The sequence below is a fragment of the Salmo salar genome, chromosome 21, assembly GCF_965601325.2.
Source record: "Salmo salar chromosome 21, fSalSal1, whole genome shotgun sequence".
Lineage (NCBI taxonomy): Eukaryota > Metazoa > Chordata > Actinopteri > Salmoniformes > Salmonidae > Salmo > Salmo salar.
The window spans coordinates 52,477,670-52,494,019 of record NC_138311.1 but is presented as its reverse complement, the minus strand read 5'-3'; the positions used below and the strand labels follow the sequence as shown (position 1 = coordinate 52,494,019).

The 16,350-nt window shown below is 44.4% G+C and overlaps 2 protein-coding genes across 4 annotated transcripts in view; one reads left to right on the top strand and one right to left on the bottom strand.

The window, feature by feature from the left end:
- Positions 1-3,198, bottom strand: part of fhip1b (FHF complex subunit HOOK interacting protein 1B) — a 53,416-nt gene extending 50,218 nt beyond the window's left edge. For all 3 annotated transcript variants that reach the window (XR_014382076.1, XR_014382075.1, XM_045704879.2), the window contains exon 1: positions 2,857-3,198. The gene's annotated coding sequence lies outside the window, so the exon portion shown is untranslated. The remainder of the gene's footprint in view (positions 1-2,856) is intronic.
- A 6,917-nt stretch (positions 3,199-10,115) lies between these two features.
- LOC106582484 (trafficking protein particle complex subunit 10) overlaps positions 10,116-16,350 on the top strand; it is a 32,422-nt gene continuing 26,187 nt past the window's right edge. The window contains exons 1-3 of the mRNA XM_014165639.3: positions 10,116-10,454; positions 15,255-15,336; positions 15,532-15,667. Of these exons, the coding sequence (XP_014021114.3) occupies positions 10,391-10,454; positions 15,255-15,336; positions 15,532-15,667 (282 nt within the window). The 5' untranslated portion in view covers positions 10,116-10,390. The remainder of the gene's footprint in view (positions 10,455-15,254; positions 15,337-15,531; positions 15,668-16,350) is intronic.

The following is a 16,350-nucleotide window of genomic DNA, read 5'->3' as shown; positions in this document are numbered from 1 at the left end:
ATCATAGTCGGTGATCACCGTTGTGTCGTCAGCAAACTTAATGATGGTGTTGGAGTCGTGCTTGGCCACGCAGTAGTGGGTGAACAGGGAGTACAGGAGGGGACTGAGCACGCACCCCTGAGGGGCCCCCGTGTTGAGGATTGCCTACCGCCCGTATGTGTTGTTGCCTACCCTTACCACCTGGGTGCAGCCCATCAGGAAGACCAGGATCCAGTTGCAGAGGGAGGTGTTTAGTCCCAGAGTCCATAGCTTAGTGATGACCTCTGTGGTCACTATGGTGTGGAAACGCTGAGTCAATGAACAGCATTCTCATATACAGTTGAAGTCCGAAGTTTACATAAACTAGTTGTAATGACTCCAGCCTAAGTGTTTTCAACCACTCCACAAATTTCTTGTTAAACTATAGTTTTGGCAAGTCGGTTTGGACATCTACTTTGCGCATGACACAAGTAATTTTTCCAACAATTGTTTACAGACAGATTATTTATCTTTTAATTCACTGTATCACAATTCCAGTGGGTCAGAAGTTTACATACACTAAGTTGACTGTGCCTTTAAACAGCTTGGAAAATTCCAGAAAATTATGTCATGGCTTTAGAAGCTTCTGATAGGCTAATTGACATTACTTGAGTCAATTGGAGGTGTACATGTGGATGTATTTCAAGGCCTGTTAACAAGAAATGTGTGGAGTGGTTGAAAAACGAGTTTTAATGACTCCAACTTAAGTGTACGTAAACTTCCGACTTCAACTGTACATGCTCTAAGTGATTGATAATTGATATTCAGCAGTCATATAAAAGTATGCCTTATTTACTTTGAAGAACTACTAAAAAGTAATTTTGTCAGAAAGCATAGGCAGCAGCTCTATAGAGATGATATGACTTGGAAATAAATAAAAGTAAAATAAAACAAAATGTAATAAACAACTGAAATATTTTATCAAAGTGAATAAAATAGTTGTGATAAGCATTTACCACCATAATGGGACGTATTGTTTTATCCTTTGTTGTTACAGTATTCAACCCACACAATTCCCAGTGAAATTAAAAATAATCTAAACCGTAAACCTTGATTATTTTTTTAATAACTGACACGAAGCTAAACAGGATTTTTTTTTAAGCGCTCATCACTACTGAAAAAGGTACGTTTGAGCACCAATCCCTCACCAATGGCCAGATAGAGGATAGAATGTAGAGGATAGAATGTAGAGGATAGAATTAGAATGTAAAGGATAGAATTAGAATGTAGAGGATAGAATGTAGAGGATAGAATGTAGAGGATAGAATGTAGAGGATAGAATGTAGAGGATAGAATGTAGAGGTAGGGAAAATATTTTCCCAAGAGAAGCTAACTGACCACAGTCATGTTTACCTAACACTGTATCTGCGTCTGAAATGGAACCCTAAATTGAACTACTTTTGAACAGGGCCCACAAGATTCTGGTCAAAAGGTGTGCACACCGTGTAAGGAAAAAGTCTCCCTCTCTCTCCCTCGCCACGGGACATCTGCCCGCATGATACATTATTGAGTGGCAAGCATGTCAAGTCCATCTCAAAAACCTCCTGACCTGGAAAGCTCAAATGTTCTCAAGACCAACTTGACATTGCTGAGACAGATTCTGTAGCAATCTAGTTAACTTGCTAGCGATTTCAGTGAATGTTTAACATATTTCTAGAGGCAAATATGTTGATTATAACTGACATTCTATGTAAATCTATTTCTGGTTACTGATGTAAGTCTGTGAAAGGTTATCGCTTGGGGATTCGATCCAGCAACCTTACGTTTACTGGCCCAACGCACTAACCACTAGGCTACCTGCCGCACCAAAGAGTGGATGGTTCGAGACCATGGTATACCACGGGCATGACAAAAAAGTAACTTATTATTCTAATGACATTGGTAACCAGTTTATAATATCAATTAGGCACCTCGGGTTTGTGGTATATGACCAATATACCACGGCTAAGGGCTGAGTCCAGTGTTGCGTCACGCTTAAGAACAGCACTTAGCCATGTTAAATAGGCCATATACCACACACCCTTGTGCCTTAATGCTTAATTATTCCTTACTTAAAGACAGGACACTCCATTTAGTATGATGTTACTTTTGTATGGCATGTATTAATTTGTGAATATCCATCATCCATTTCATATGATATGTTACGAATTACAATTTGTATGATGTTTTGCAAAATGTACAAAAGGTTACTTATTTGTTAAATGTGTTAAAATGCTGAAGTTGTCTGATGAGATTCGAACACACAACTTTTGGGTTGTTAGACGTTCAACCACCAATCCACCCTCCTTTTGTTTTTGACTTAAGTCAACTTCTGTCTTATGTAACCATACCAAACATAACATAATACTAATTTCAGAATCCCAGATTTAAATTTACTATGTTACGTCTAGTCTATGAGATCAAGCTGAATTATACCATGGCATTGTTGAATAACGTTACACGTTTATAATTGCTGAGTAGTCAACAACAAGCGAGCTAGTTTCAGCATTTACTAACGTTAAAAATTACAACAATTTGGAAAATGTGCTGGTTAGCTAGCCAAGTAAATAAACGCCTAGCGTTAATGTAAACAGTTGATGTGCATGCCTGCTGCTCGTTTGCATAACATATCACGTAGCTACTGCATTCCCACGTACTGTAGCAAGCCAGCTAAGTGCTGCTGTGTGTCAGACAGCGCACTCATTTAGAAAAAACAAGCTAGCTACCGAGCTAATATAGCGATGTCTCCTTAGCAACAAATCTGATACTTTCAGACTTAACTGAATGCAAATAGCTAGATAACGTTAGCAAGTAAAATGGCAAAGTCAAAGTATTTCAGTTGAACAGTCAAATACTCACGGGTAGGTTTGCAGTACTTTCGCCCCCCCCCCCCAAAAAAAATGGCAAGCTGCTTTGGAGCAGTGATTTCCACGAAACAACTTTAGCTTGCTGGCTAGCCAAAATGCTAACGGTTGCTATACGGGCAATTCCACTGTCAGTCAATCAGGGTGTACTGTAAAAATGGAGCCACGAACGCAAACAAGATCGCCTAAAAAATGTATACTTTGTCGCATAGATTATTATTTTAGACAACAACAAACCATGTTCTGATTTCACAATCATTCTCTCTTTTCGCTGCCATCTTCCTCTGTCACACATACATACATCAGTGGTCACACACCCACACGCAAGGGACGCTATGACGTTTTTAAAAAACCGCGACCGCAGATTTGCCGCTACTCCCTGTACCCTTTCTCCGCCGCCCTTGAAAAAGGGGAACGTCCTATCTGAACGGCATTCGTGCACATTTATAACCTGTCAGGCATGTTATGTGTGTGGGACAAAATACATTTCCTAACGCATATAAGAGTCACGTTGGAGATGCATAGATAGATCCGTATATAAATGTGTCAGATTGTGTGGGTGAGTGAGGGTTACACAGAGGAGGATGAAGAATACACTGTGACGAGCCTAGGTTTATGAGCGCGGATATCAATTCTAACGCTTGCGCATTCTCTTACGGTACAGTCGATAGCCCGCTGGACTTCGGGCTAGAAGGTCGAGGGTTCGAGACCTGCTCACTGCCGTTTCATTACAATATTATCATTTAGATCAATTAACACAACCATTGGCTACAACTTTCTTGGTTTGATTGGTTTATAGCATAGGCCCCATCAAATGAACTAAGAAATCAATGTCATCATAGCTGTTTGGTATTTGCTGCAGGATAGCACTAGTTGGTCCCTGGAGTCTGCTGTCTGGTTAGAGTCACCTGCTCCCCTCCATGGAGACAGACAAGCATGATCAACAGGTGTGTTTTAAAATCTTTACCTTTATTTAACTAGGAAAGTCACTTAAAAACACATTTTTTATTTACAATGACAGCCTACTGGGGAACAGGGCAGTAGGTTATCTGCCTTGTTCATGGGCAGAATGACAGATTTTCACTTTGTCAGCTCAGGGATTCAATCCAGCAACCTTTCAGTTACTGGCCCAACAGCTCTAACCACTAGGCTACCTGTTGCTGCTCAGGTAAGCTGTTGCCATGCTGTTGTCATATAAAAACACAGAAATGCTGCTATAACACCAGTCATGAGCGTCATGCGGGCAGCTTGCGCTCATAATAGTCCATTATTACTAGCAGGTACCTCTGTCCTGTCAGACAGACCACCAAGGTGACGGTGAAGGGAGCACTAGATGGGGGTACAGAGGTCATCCTCATCCAGAGAGGGCATATGATTTACGTAAAATCCTGACAACACCCAGGTAGACGGAATAGGAGAGGCAGAATGAACCGACGAGCGAGGCTGTTCAGGTGGCATCGGATGCAGAAGGAGGATGAGGTGAAAAAAGAGGAGGGGGAAGATGAGAAGAAGCTTCTGGAAAAGCCCAAAGTGAAGTGAGAGACTGGGGGTTTAATATTGTATTTACCAAAACATGACTGATACATGATAATATAGGCACCATTGATTATTCAATAAGGCATTGGGTCTGAAATAGTTATGTTATTTCAAATATAATCTCTTTTTGGGCTTACTTGTGATCAATTTGCAGTGTACAAATTATTATAATTTTGTTCCGGCTCCCCAACTAACTGCTCTGACAAAAATCAGCGCAAAATGGAACACAGCATCATCTGGGTATATGTGCAACAAAAGTTCAACATTCACTTTCTGCTACCATATCTGTCAAGCCGTCTACAGCGTACAGTTTGACGTATACGTTTGATAAATCCAATGTATGCACCACACAGAATGCCACCGCAACTACCTCTGCAACGCAAAGCTTCAAGGCAAACGCAGTGCTCCATTGGAAATGAATGTACAGTCGTGGCCAAAAGTTTTGAGAATGACACATATATTAATTTCCACAAAGTTTGCTGCTTCAGTGTCTTTAGATATTTTTGTCAGATGTTACTATGGAATACCGAAGTATAATTACAAGCATTTCATAAGTGTCAAAGGCTTTTATTGACAATTACATGAAGTTGATGCAAAGAGTCAATATTTGCAGTGTTGACCCTTCTTTTTCAAGACCTCTGCAATCCGCCCTGGCATGCTGTCAATTAACTTCTGGGCCACATCCTGACTGATGGCAGCCCATTCTTGCATAATCAATGCTTGGAGTTTGGCAGAATTTGTGGGTTTTTGTTCATCCACCCGCCTCTTGAGGTTTGACCACTAGTTCTCAATGGGATTAAGGTCTGGGGAGTTTCCTGGCCATGGACCCAAAATATCGATGTTTTGTTCCCCGAGCCACTTAGTTATCACTTTTGCCTTATGTCAAGGTGCTCCATCATGCTGGAAAAGGCATTGTTCATCACCAAACTGTTCCTGGATGGTTGGGAGAAGTTGCTCTCGGAGGATGTGTTGGTACCATTCTTTATTCATGGCTGTGTTCTTAGGCAAAATTGTGAGTGAGTCCACTCCCTTGGCTGAGAAGCAACCCCAAACATGAATGGTCTCAGAATGCTTTATGTTGGCATGACAGGACTGATGGTAGCGCTCACCTTGTTTTCTCCGGACAAGCTTTTTTCCGGGTGCCCCAAAAAATCGGAAAGGGGATTCATCAGAGAAAATTACTTTACCCCAGTCCTCAGCAGTCCAATCCCTGTACCTTTTGCAGAATATCAGTCTGTCCCTGATGTTTTTCCTGGAGAGAAGTGGCTTCTTTGCTGCCCTTCTTGACACCAGGCCATCCTCCAAAAGTCTTCGCCTCACTGTGCATGCAGATGCACTCACACCTGCCTGCTGCCATTCCTGAGCAAGCTCTGTACTGGTGGTGCTCCGATCCCGCAGCTGAATCAACTTTAGGAGATGGTCCTGGCGCTTGCTGGACTTTCTTGGGTGCCCTGAAGCCTTTTTCACAACAATTGAACCGCTCTCCTTGAAGTTCTTGATGATCCGATAAATGGTTGATTTAGGTGCAATCTTACTGGCAGCAATATTCTTGCCTGTGAAGCCCTTTTTGTGCAAAGCAATGATGACGGCACGTGTTTCCTTGCAGGTAACCGTGGTTGACAGAGGAAGAACAATGTTTCCAAGCACCACCCTCCTTTTGAAGCTTCCAGTCTGTTATTCGAACTCAATCAGCATGACAGAGTGATCTCCAGCCTTGTCCTCGTCAACACTCACACCTGTGTTAACGAGAGAATCACTGAGATGATGTCAGCTGGTCCTTTTGTGGCAGGGCTGAAATGCAGTGGAAAAGTTTATGGGGGATTCAGTTCATTTGCATGGAAAAGAGGGACTTTGCAATTAATTGCAATTCATCTGATCACTCATCATAACATTCTAGTGTATATGCAAATTGCCATCATACAAACTGAGGCAGCAGACTTTGTGAAAATTAATATTTGTGTCATTCTCAAAACTTTTGGCCACGACTGTACTTCTGGTGTACCAAAATGCAATATCACTGCTGCCAAGAGTGGCGCGCATCTGTACGTGACATCAGTGTGTTGGGTTACTGGAAAAGGGTCTATAAGAGCATATATGATTTTCCGGCTGTACATTGATATTGCTAAATGTATTGTTCTCCTTTACTGAACTGTTAGGAGCTAGTAACACAAGTATTTCTCTGCACCCGCTAAACTGTGTATGTGGCCAATACACTTTGATTTGATTCGATTTTCATCCATCCCTTTCTCTCATCCATTTCTCTTTTTCTCCATCTCCTAGTCAGCTGGAGGGAGTTGGTGGTTGACCCATCAGTGGAGTTTTATTATGGATGGCTACAGGTCATGATCTTTCCCATCTTCTACAGCTGGGTCTTCATCATTTACAGATGCTTACATCAAATGTAGCCTATGGCTGGACAGTTATCCATGTGTCACAGCTGTTAGAAGGAGCGGACCAGGATGCAGCGTTTTCGTAGTTCCACATATTTATTTAACCAGTGAAACCGAATGCAACAATTAAACACTTCAAAAATATACACAAAACAACAAACCGTGACGCAGGAGGATCAAATACACTCACAACGAATAATCACCCACAAACACATGTGGGACAAACATCAACTTAAATAGGACCTCCAATTAAAGACAACGACAACCTGCTGCCTCAAATTGGAGGTCCTGCCAAACAACACCAACATAGAAATGCTAAACTAGAAACTGAACATAGACATACAAAAACAGACAAACACCCCCTGTCACGCCCTGACCACTCTACCATAGAAAATAACCACTCACTGTGGTCAGGACGTGACACCATGCCAAGGTGTTCGCTTCGTGTCAATATACTGTTTCTCTGTTCTTGACTTCTGTTGTTTATTTTTTGTGTTTTTCTTTGTGTAAAATATGTTGAGACCTTGTACAGATTAAATAAATTGTGATTTGATTGGAAAGATAATAAACAGAATAATAAATAGACCACCTCACAGAACAACATTTTTTTAAGCCAATTGCAATGTTAATTTTGTAGATATTTGATATGTTATTTGACATTATTTTTATGAGACATGATTCCCGGCAATAGATGAATCGTACCTGGCCCTGTGGCTTACGCTCGGCTACTTCTCTGACCTATTATTACACAGATAATTGAATGTGTGGGGTACAGAGATGAGGTAATCATTCACAAATCATGTTAAACACTATTATTGCACACAGAGTGAGTCCATGCAACTTATTATGTGACTTGTTAAACAACTTTTTACTCCTGGTCTTATTTAGGCTTGACATAACAAAAAGGTTGAATACATATTGACTCAAAACATTTCAGTTCTACGGTTTTTATTCATTTGTAAAAAGTTCTAAAAACAAAATTCCACTTTCAAATTGTGGGGTATTGTGTGTAGATCAGTGACACAGGCTTTAACACAAGAAAATGTGGAACAAGTCAAGGGGTGTGAATACTTTCTGAAGGCACTGTATATTTTTGTTTAATACTGTATATGGCTGGTACCATCATCAAATTTAGATTTTTTAACAGATGGAACCTTGTGTGTGTCTACCAGTGGTGGGTTGGAAATAATCCTTTGTGCTTGTTAATGCATTTAAAAACACGTGAAAAGATATATTGTGGAGAGCCAATGACTGAATTCTGCAAGAAGAGGGAGAGAGAGTTGGCTTTTCTTTTATGATGACTCCAAGGCTTAGTAATGAAATGTTATATTTATATTTCCCTGGATATGAACTACTCTGACCAAGACTGTATGTATCTGTGTTGTGCTTCCCCCTGCAGGTTTCCTAGAGCACACTTCCTGTTGAGGAAGGTGCTACAGTGGATACGGCAAGAGAAGTTCCACCCCCATTAATTTCCAATGAGGGCACGCAGAGAAATGTGAGGGGGATTGTGGGAAGTTGAGCGGTAAGACCTCTGCTAGAGGAGCGGTAAAAAAGGTTTAGCTTTATTCAAATTTCAAGCGAAGCATTGGATCAAAGTGTTGTCAAGAGGAGGCGCTGCCTCTGGTCAAAACCCACTGTCAGGGTAGGAGGTTCTGGTCTCCATTCAGTCCATGGCCACATTTGGCGGGAGGTGCACAGGAAGCAGTTGACCCTCACAAGGTGTCGACCCTAACCAGGGGTTCACCCTCACCAGGGGTTGACCCTCACCAGGGGTTGACCCTCACCAGGGGTTGACCCTCACCCCTGGTCTCATCTCTCCAAGCTTATGCTCTACACATATTCGTGCTGGAAGTCTTGTCTGTACATCGGCTTCAGGTTCGAACGCTGGATCGACTCCAACATCTCCAACCCTGTATTCGCCTCGTTGAGGCACCAGTACTTCTACTTCTTCTGGTTCTCTGTGCATATCTTCACCACTGTGGGTGACATGACTACCTGTTTATGATGGCAGGCCTGCTGATCACCATGCTGGTGTTTGCCTCCATCATGGGACATGCCCAGACTGGCTAATCCTACCTCATCCAAACTTCTTCCATTTAAGAATGATGTAGGCCACTGTGTTCTTGGTGACCTTCAATGCTGCAGAAATGTTTTAGTACCCTTCTCCAGATCTGTGCGTCGACACAATCCGGTCTCGGAGCTCTACAGACAATTCCTTCGACCTCGTGGCTCATGGCTCTGATATGCACTGTCAACTGTGGAACCTTATATAGACAGGTGTGTGCCTTTCCAAATCATGTCCAATCAATTGAATTTACCACAGGTGGACTCCAATCAAGTTGTAGAAACATCTCAAGGATGATCAATGGAAACAGGATGCACCTGAGCTCAATTTCGAGTCTCATAGCAAAGGGTCTGAATACTTATGTAAATAAGGTTGTGCCTGGATTTTATTATTAATACATTTGCAAAAATGTCTAAAAACCTGTTTTCACTTTCATTGTGGGGTAGTGTGTGTAGATTGATGAGGGGAAAAACATTATTTAATCAATTTTAGAATAAGGCTGTAACGTAACGAAATGTGGAAAAAGTCAAGGGGTCTGAATACTTTCCAAATGCATTGTAAAACCACAAGAAGCTATTCTCTTTCTGCACCAACCTTGACAGGAAAGTGCTAACCAACGTAGCATGACAACCTAGCCATTTTACCTTGATAGGGGAGCAGATAGCCACTGTAATACTTTCTGTTATACATGAATCGATAGACATAGCAAAGGGGGGATACCTAGTGAGTTCCACAACTGAATGCATTCAACTGAAATGTGTCTAACACATTTAACCCAACCCCTCTGAATCAGAGAGTTGTGGGGTGCTGCCTTAATCAAAATCCAGGGACCAATAGTCATTGGGGGTTAATTGCCTTGCTCAAGGGCAGAACGGCAGATTTTTCCACTTTGCCAGCTCGGGGATTTGAACCAGTGACTTTTCAGTTACTGGCCGAACATGCTTAACAGCTAGGCTACCTGCCACCTACTAGTCAATTATACTACAGTTATTTAAAATAGTCATTCCGAATAGTCATAGTAATCAAACATCCATTTAATTGAACAAATCTATTTAAAAGGTACATTTTATTGATTGGATGTTTCCAGTTAGGAACACCACATGAGAAAGGATTCTGTTAGGCATTTATACATTTTTCACTTAAGTGAGGTATCGAGGGGAGCCATCAGCTGCTGCAGCAGCATTCCATGCGGCGTTCCCTTTAAATTGCGCATAGCCTACGTAGGAGAGGGAAGGTGTGTTCCAGGAAGTGTAACGGGACACGGCCAGTGGACGCAGCACCGGCCATACATCAGTGCCGTATTCATTAAGATTCTGTTGCAAAACGTTTCTTAAACGGAAGAAAACGGAACGAAATGGGGAGTGACCTACCTGAGTTTGTCCAATAGAAACGAACGTTTTCGTTGCTAAACGCAACTGTTTGCAACTGTTTGGACTAATGATTACACCCCACGACTGTCTGCATGCATAAGAATTTACTAAAAACATACCGGATTTTTACATTACATGAGGGGCTACCACTGACTAACAGAATCGATGATGGAGCCTCCAGAGGAGAAGCCCATTATTTACACAATGGAGAACAAGCCGATTGTGACATGTGAGTGTTTTGTTGGTGGGATGATGTTGCAGTCGTTTTATTCAGCCGGCCAGCTATTTGTAGCGAGGTTTGTGAGTTTGACACTGAGCTCAGGCAAGGCAGCCAGTTGCCGTCGCTTATCAGTGGCTTTAATAAAGAATGGGCTGGCTTTGTGAAACGTCAGCACCATTTCTTGCAGGACAGTGACCGTCGCCGCCTGACAAATTGATAACGTTCATTGAACAATCTTCAATCACAGTTTTCTTTCCTTATCATTTTATGATGAGATATGCCTTAGACTAAGCTACGATATCAGCTAATGTAGACAGACAGATCATATTTGATGTCCATCTCCTTAACGCCACAGGTCGTGATGCAGTTTCATCAACCTGCTGTCATCATGCAAAAAGGCACCTGTTTCAGACAGGATAGATAACGCCTAGCGTAGCCGGGGGCCACACAAATGAATGAGTCTTTAGGCTATATACAGACAGTAGCTACAGTGTGAGCAGTGGTGTAAAAATACTTAAAAGTAGTACTTAAGTCGTATTTTTTTGGGGGGGGGGTATCTGTACTTTACTATTTATATGTTTCACAACTTTTACTTTTACGTCACTACATTTCTAAAGAAAAGAATGTACTTATTACTCCATACATTTTCCCTGTTTGAATGCTTAGCAGGACAGAATAAAAGCTCCACGTACATCCCTGGCCATCTCTACTGCCTCTGATCTGGGGGACTCCCTAAACACAAATGCTTCCTTTGTAAATGATATGGAAGTGTTGAAGCGTCCCCCTGGTTATCCGTAAATACGTTTTTTAAAAACTAGGAAATCGTGGCGTCGGGTTTGCATTCAAAGCAATTTGAAATGATTTATACTTTTAATTTTTTCAATTACATTTACTTTTTAATACTGAGGTATATTTAAAACGAAATACTTTTTAGACTTACTCCAGGTATTTTACTTTGACTTTTATTTGAGTAATTAAAGTATCATTATTTTTTTACTCAACTATGACAATCGGGAACTTTTTCCACCACTGAGTGTGAGTGTGTGTTGGGAGAAACTCCTCTGTTGGCCTTTCAAGTGAGCTTCTCAGAAAAGTTATTTTAAGGTTTGACCCTATTGGTGGTCTTGACAGCTCCGGCCTGCTTGTCCCTGGACCACCCTGGCTGGTCAACAAGCTCTCACAGTCACGTCAGAATTAGGTTAAAAAATTGTTACTCAAAAGTCAAATTTCAAAGTTGTTCCGAACATCAAATGTCAAACTGTTTCAGGTTAAGTTCCAGGCATTAACTGTGAAATCGTAAGGTCAGGCATTAACTCCGAATGGTTGTTTTTGGGATAGACTTAGAAAGTTGTTTTTGAGATTTTTGTTTTATCACTGGATTCGAAACATGCAACCTTTAACGACAGACAAAGACTCCCATCCACTATCCCCGTCCACAAGGACCTTGCAAAACTGAAAACTATTAAGAGGTAACAGCGGTCACTGTTGCCCCTAGTATCCTGTTTCCACGTAATCTCCCGACGCCCTTCTGACATGGATGTAAGTCGAATACTGACTTGTATCACAGGTGACCTGGCTGGGCTGGTAGCCTATGGGCTTAATATACCATACTTCTGGTAGCCAATTAAACTCAACTCTGCAATTTATTGTGCGGCGACTAGTGTGGAGCTCCTACGTCACATAAAATTGCGTTAAAAAACCCCCCCAAAAACGACTGATTGTTTTGTGTAATTGCAGGCTATTCTCTGGGTGCTGAAATCAGTCGTTATTGATTAAAAAAACGCAATTTTATAAGACATCGGATCTCTAGTCCGCCGCCACTAGTCGCCGCACAACTCCATCATAAATCATTGCGTTTACTCGGCTATACTACTGGCAGCCTATAGGTTTCCTATACTTCATTTGAGGGATGATTGGATGAGGAAGTCAGTGATTGAAATATAAGTAGAATGACCTCAGGTATGCTTGATAAGATCTGTCATCATTTCCATTGTAGCCAGAAAACCTTAGTGTCTGTTTATGAGCTTCAGTTCTCTTCTCTCTGGGGGGACCATACCAGGGCTGTTCTCTCTGGGGGACCATACCAGGGCTGTTCTCTCTGGGGGGACCATACCAGGGCTGTTCTCTCTGGGGTGACCATACCAGGGCTGTTCTCTCTGGGGGGACCATACCAGGGCTGTTCTCTCTGGGGGGACCATACCAGGGCTGTTCTCTCTGGGGGGACCATACCAGGGCTGTTCTCTCTGGGGGGACCATACCAGGGCTGTTCTCTCTGGGGGGACCAGGGCTGTTCTCTCTGGGGGGACAAGGGCTGTTCTCTCTGGGGGGTCCATACCAGGGCTGTTCTCTCTGGGGGGACCATACCAGGGCTGTTCTCTCTGGGGGGTCCATACCAGGGCTGTTCTCTCTGGGGGGACCATACCAGGGCTGTTCTCTCTGGGGGGACCATACCAGGGCTGTTCTCTCTGGGGGGGACCATACCAGGGCTGTTCTCTCTGGGGGGACCAGGGTTGTTCTCTCTGGGGGGACCATACCAGGGCTGTTCTCTCTGGGGGGGACCATACCAGGGCTGTTCTCTCTGGGGGGACCAGGGCTTTTCTCTCTGGTGGGACCATACCAGGGCTGTTCTCTCTGGGGGGGACCATACCAGGGCTGTTCTCTCTGGGGGGACCATACCAGGGCTGTTCTCTCTGGGGGACCATACCAGGGCTGTTCTCTCTGGGGGGACCATACCAGGGCTGTTCTCTCTGGGGGGGGACCATACCAGGGCTGTTCTCTCTGGGGGGACCATACCAGGGCTGTTCTCTCTGGGGGGACCATACCAGGGCTGTTCTCTCTGGGGGGACCAGGGCTGTTCTCTCTGGGGGGGACCATACCAGGGCTGTTCTCTCTGGGGGGACCAGGGCTGTTCTCTCTGGGGGGGACCATACCAGGGCTGTTCTCTCTGGGGGGACCATACCAGGGCTGTTCTCTCTGGGGGGACCATACCAGGGCTGTTCTCTCTGGGGGGGACCATACCAGGGCTGTTCTCTCTGGGGGACCATACCAGGGCTGTTCTCTCTGGGGGGGACCATACCAGGGCTGTTCTCTCTGGGGGGACCAGGGCTGTTCTCTCTGGGGGGGACCATACCAGGGCTGTTCTCTCTGGGGGGGACCATACCAGGGCTGTTCTCTCTGGGGGGACCATACCAGGGCTGTTCTCTCTGGGGGGACCTGGGCTGTTCTCTCTGGGGGGGACCATACCAGGGCTGTTCTCTCTGGGGGACCATACCAGGGCTGTTCTCTCTGGGGGGGACCATACCAGGGCTGTTCTCTCTGGGGGGGACCATACCAGGGCTGTTCTCTCTGGGGGACCTTACCAGGGCTGTTCTCTCTGGGGGACCATACCAGGGCTGTTCTCTCTGGGGGACCATACCAGTGCTGTTCTCTCTGGGGGGACCATACCAGGGCTGTGTGCAGTTTTACTATTAGAGGCAACAACAAGATTTACTAGCAGAGCTATACAGCGCTGGTCTCTGAACAGCCCTATTCCCAAGGGCAAGGTCTCAGCTTTATGGTGCAGCGCAGCCTTACAGCACTTGTATGATTGAAAGGTCAATTCGATTTGAAGTCCAATGCTCAGCAGTGGGCTTTGCTTTGCTGTAGTCCAGGTAACAACAGATTGCTGTTACCAAGACACAGAATTTGTCTCAGCATCAAATTTCTGAACAGGTGTTGCTTCTTCCCTCATCGCTCATAATCACACAGGGAAAGAAAGGTTGGTTCTGGGAGTCTGGTGGGGGATGGGGTACCCCCTGTCATATCAACCTTTAACCACACAGGAAAAGGTTGGTTCTGGGAGTCTGGTGGGGGATGGGGTACCCCCTGTCATATCAACCTTTAACCACACAGGAAAAGGTTGGTTCTGGGAGTCTGGTGGGGGATGGGGTACCCCCTGTCATATCAACCTTTAACCACACAGGAAAAGGTTGGTTCTGGGAGTCTGGTGGGGGATGGGATACCCCCTGTCATATCAACCTTTAACCACACAGGAAAAGGTTGGTTCTGGGAGTCTGGTGGGGGATGGGGTACCCCCTGTCATATCAACCTTTAACCACACAGGAAAAGGTTGGTTCTGGGAGTCTGGTGGGGGATGGGGTACCCCCTGTTATATCAACCTTTAACCACACAGGAAAAGGTTGGTTCTGGGAGTCTGGTGGGGGATGGGGTACCCCCTGTCATATCAACCTTTAACCACACAGGAAAAGGTTGGTTCTGGGAGTCTGGTGGGGGATGGGGTACCCCCTATCATATCAACCTTTAACCACACAGGAAAAGGTTGGTTCTGGGAGTCTGGTGGGGGATGGGGTACCCCCTGTCATATCAACCTTTAACCACACAGGAAAAGGTTGGTTCTGGGAGTCTGGTGGGGTTTGGGTTACCCCCTGTCATATTAACCTTTAACCACACAGGAAAAGGTTGGTTCTGGGAGTCTGGTGGGGGATGGGGTACCTCCTGTCAGGTCAGTATCTTCAAAACCTGTGCTTTTTTCAGCCGTGGACGTGTCTGGAAACAACACTAGGACAGAGGGGTGATAGCCAGCAGGGCTTATTGAGTCTGTAGCTGGATCATAGGGCAGGGCTATTCAATTCCAGTCCTGAAGTTCAACTGGCTATTTTAAATGAACATACAATCCTCTGTTGACAGGTACTTATTGGGTATCAGGGGATTTTCTGTTCTCCTCATTCTCTCTCCTCCTTCCCTCACCCTCATTCCTGCTTCCTTCCTTTCCTCCCTCTTCTTCCCTAATCTCCCCCCTCTCTCCACAAGGCGCTGGGGACCAGGCCTTGTTCACTTCTCTCTACACCCCATTGGCCCAGCAGCTTCCCAGGGAACCAATGGAGTGGAGGAGGTGAGTGCTGACAAGATGTGCCAGGAAGTAATTGGTCTAATTGAAACTTTTTTTTTGGTACTGCTGAATGACTTTGTCGACTAAATGTTGGCTTACTGGTCAATGCTAGATAAGAGCATCTCAGTGTATAAGCATTATGATGTATAAACTCCTTTATAGAACGTCTATATCATAATATTTTTTTGTTGATCTCAGGTCGTATGGACGAGCACCAAAGATGATCCATTTAGAGGCCAACTTTGTCCAGTTCAAAGAGGAACTCCTCCCTAAAGAGGGAAACAAAGCCCTCCTCACTTTCCCCTTCCTCCATATCTACTGGACAGACTGCTGTGTACGTGGTGCCGTGCCCGTTTTACTGTAAACACACACACACACACACACACACACACACACACACACACACACACACACACACACACACACACACACACACACACACACACACACACACACACACATAAATTCTACTCTACCCTCCAATAAGTAACAGGTGGGATGTAACCTTAACTCTAACCTTAACTCTAACCTTAACCCTAAACCCCCTAGAAATAGTATTTGACCTCGTGGAGACTAACAAAATGTCCCCAGTTGGTCAAATTTTTGTTTGTTTACTATTCTTGTGGGGACTTGTACACGCGCACACACACACACACACACACACACACACACACACACACATAAATTCTACTCTACCCTCCAATAAGTAACAGGTGGGATGTAACAGCCTAGCTAAATGATTTGATCCACAGTGGATTATTAGTATTATTCTTAGTGCAGGCAGCAGATGGATGGCTGACAGACACAACACATTACATGTTGTGTATTCCAGCTGGTTCACATATTGTTTGCATTTAGTCTCAGGAGGATTCCTCTACTATTCTCCTGCCTGCCTGCCTGCCTGCCTGCCTGCCTGCCTGCCTGCCTGCCTGCCTGCCTGCCTGCCTGCCTGCCTGCCTGCCTGCCTGCCTGCCTGCCTGCCTGCCTTCCTTCCTTCCTTCCTTCCTTCCTTCCTTC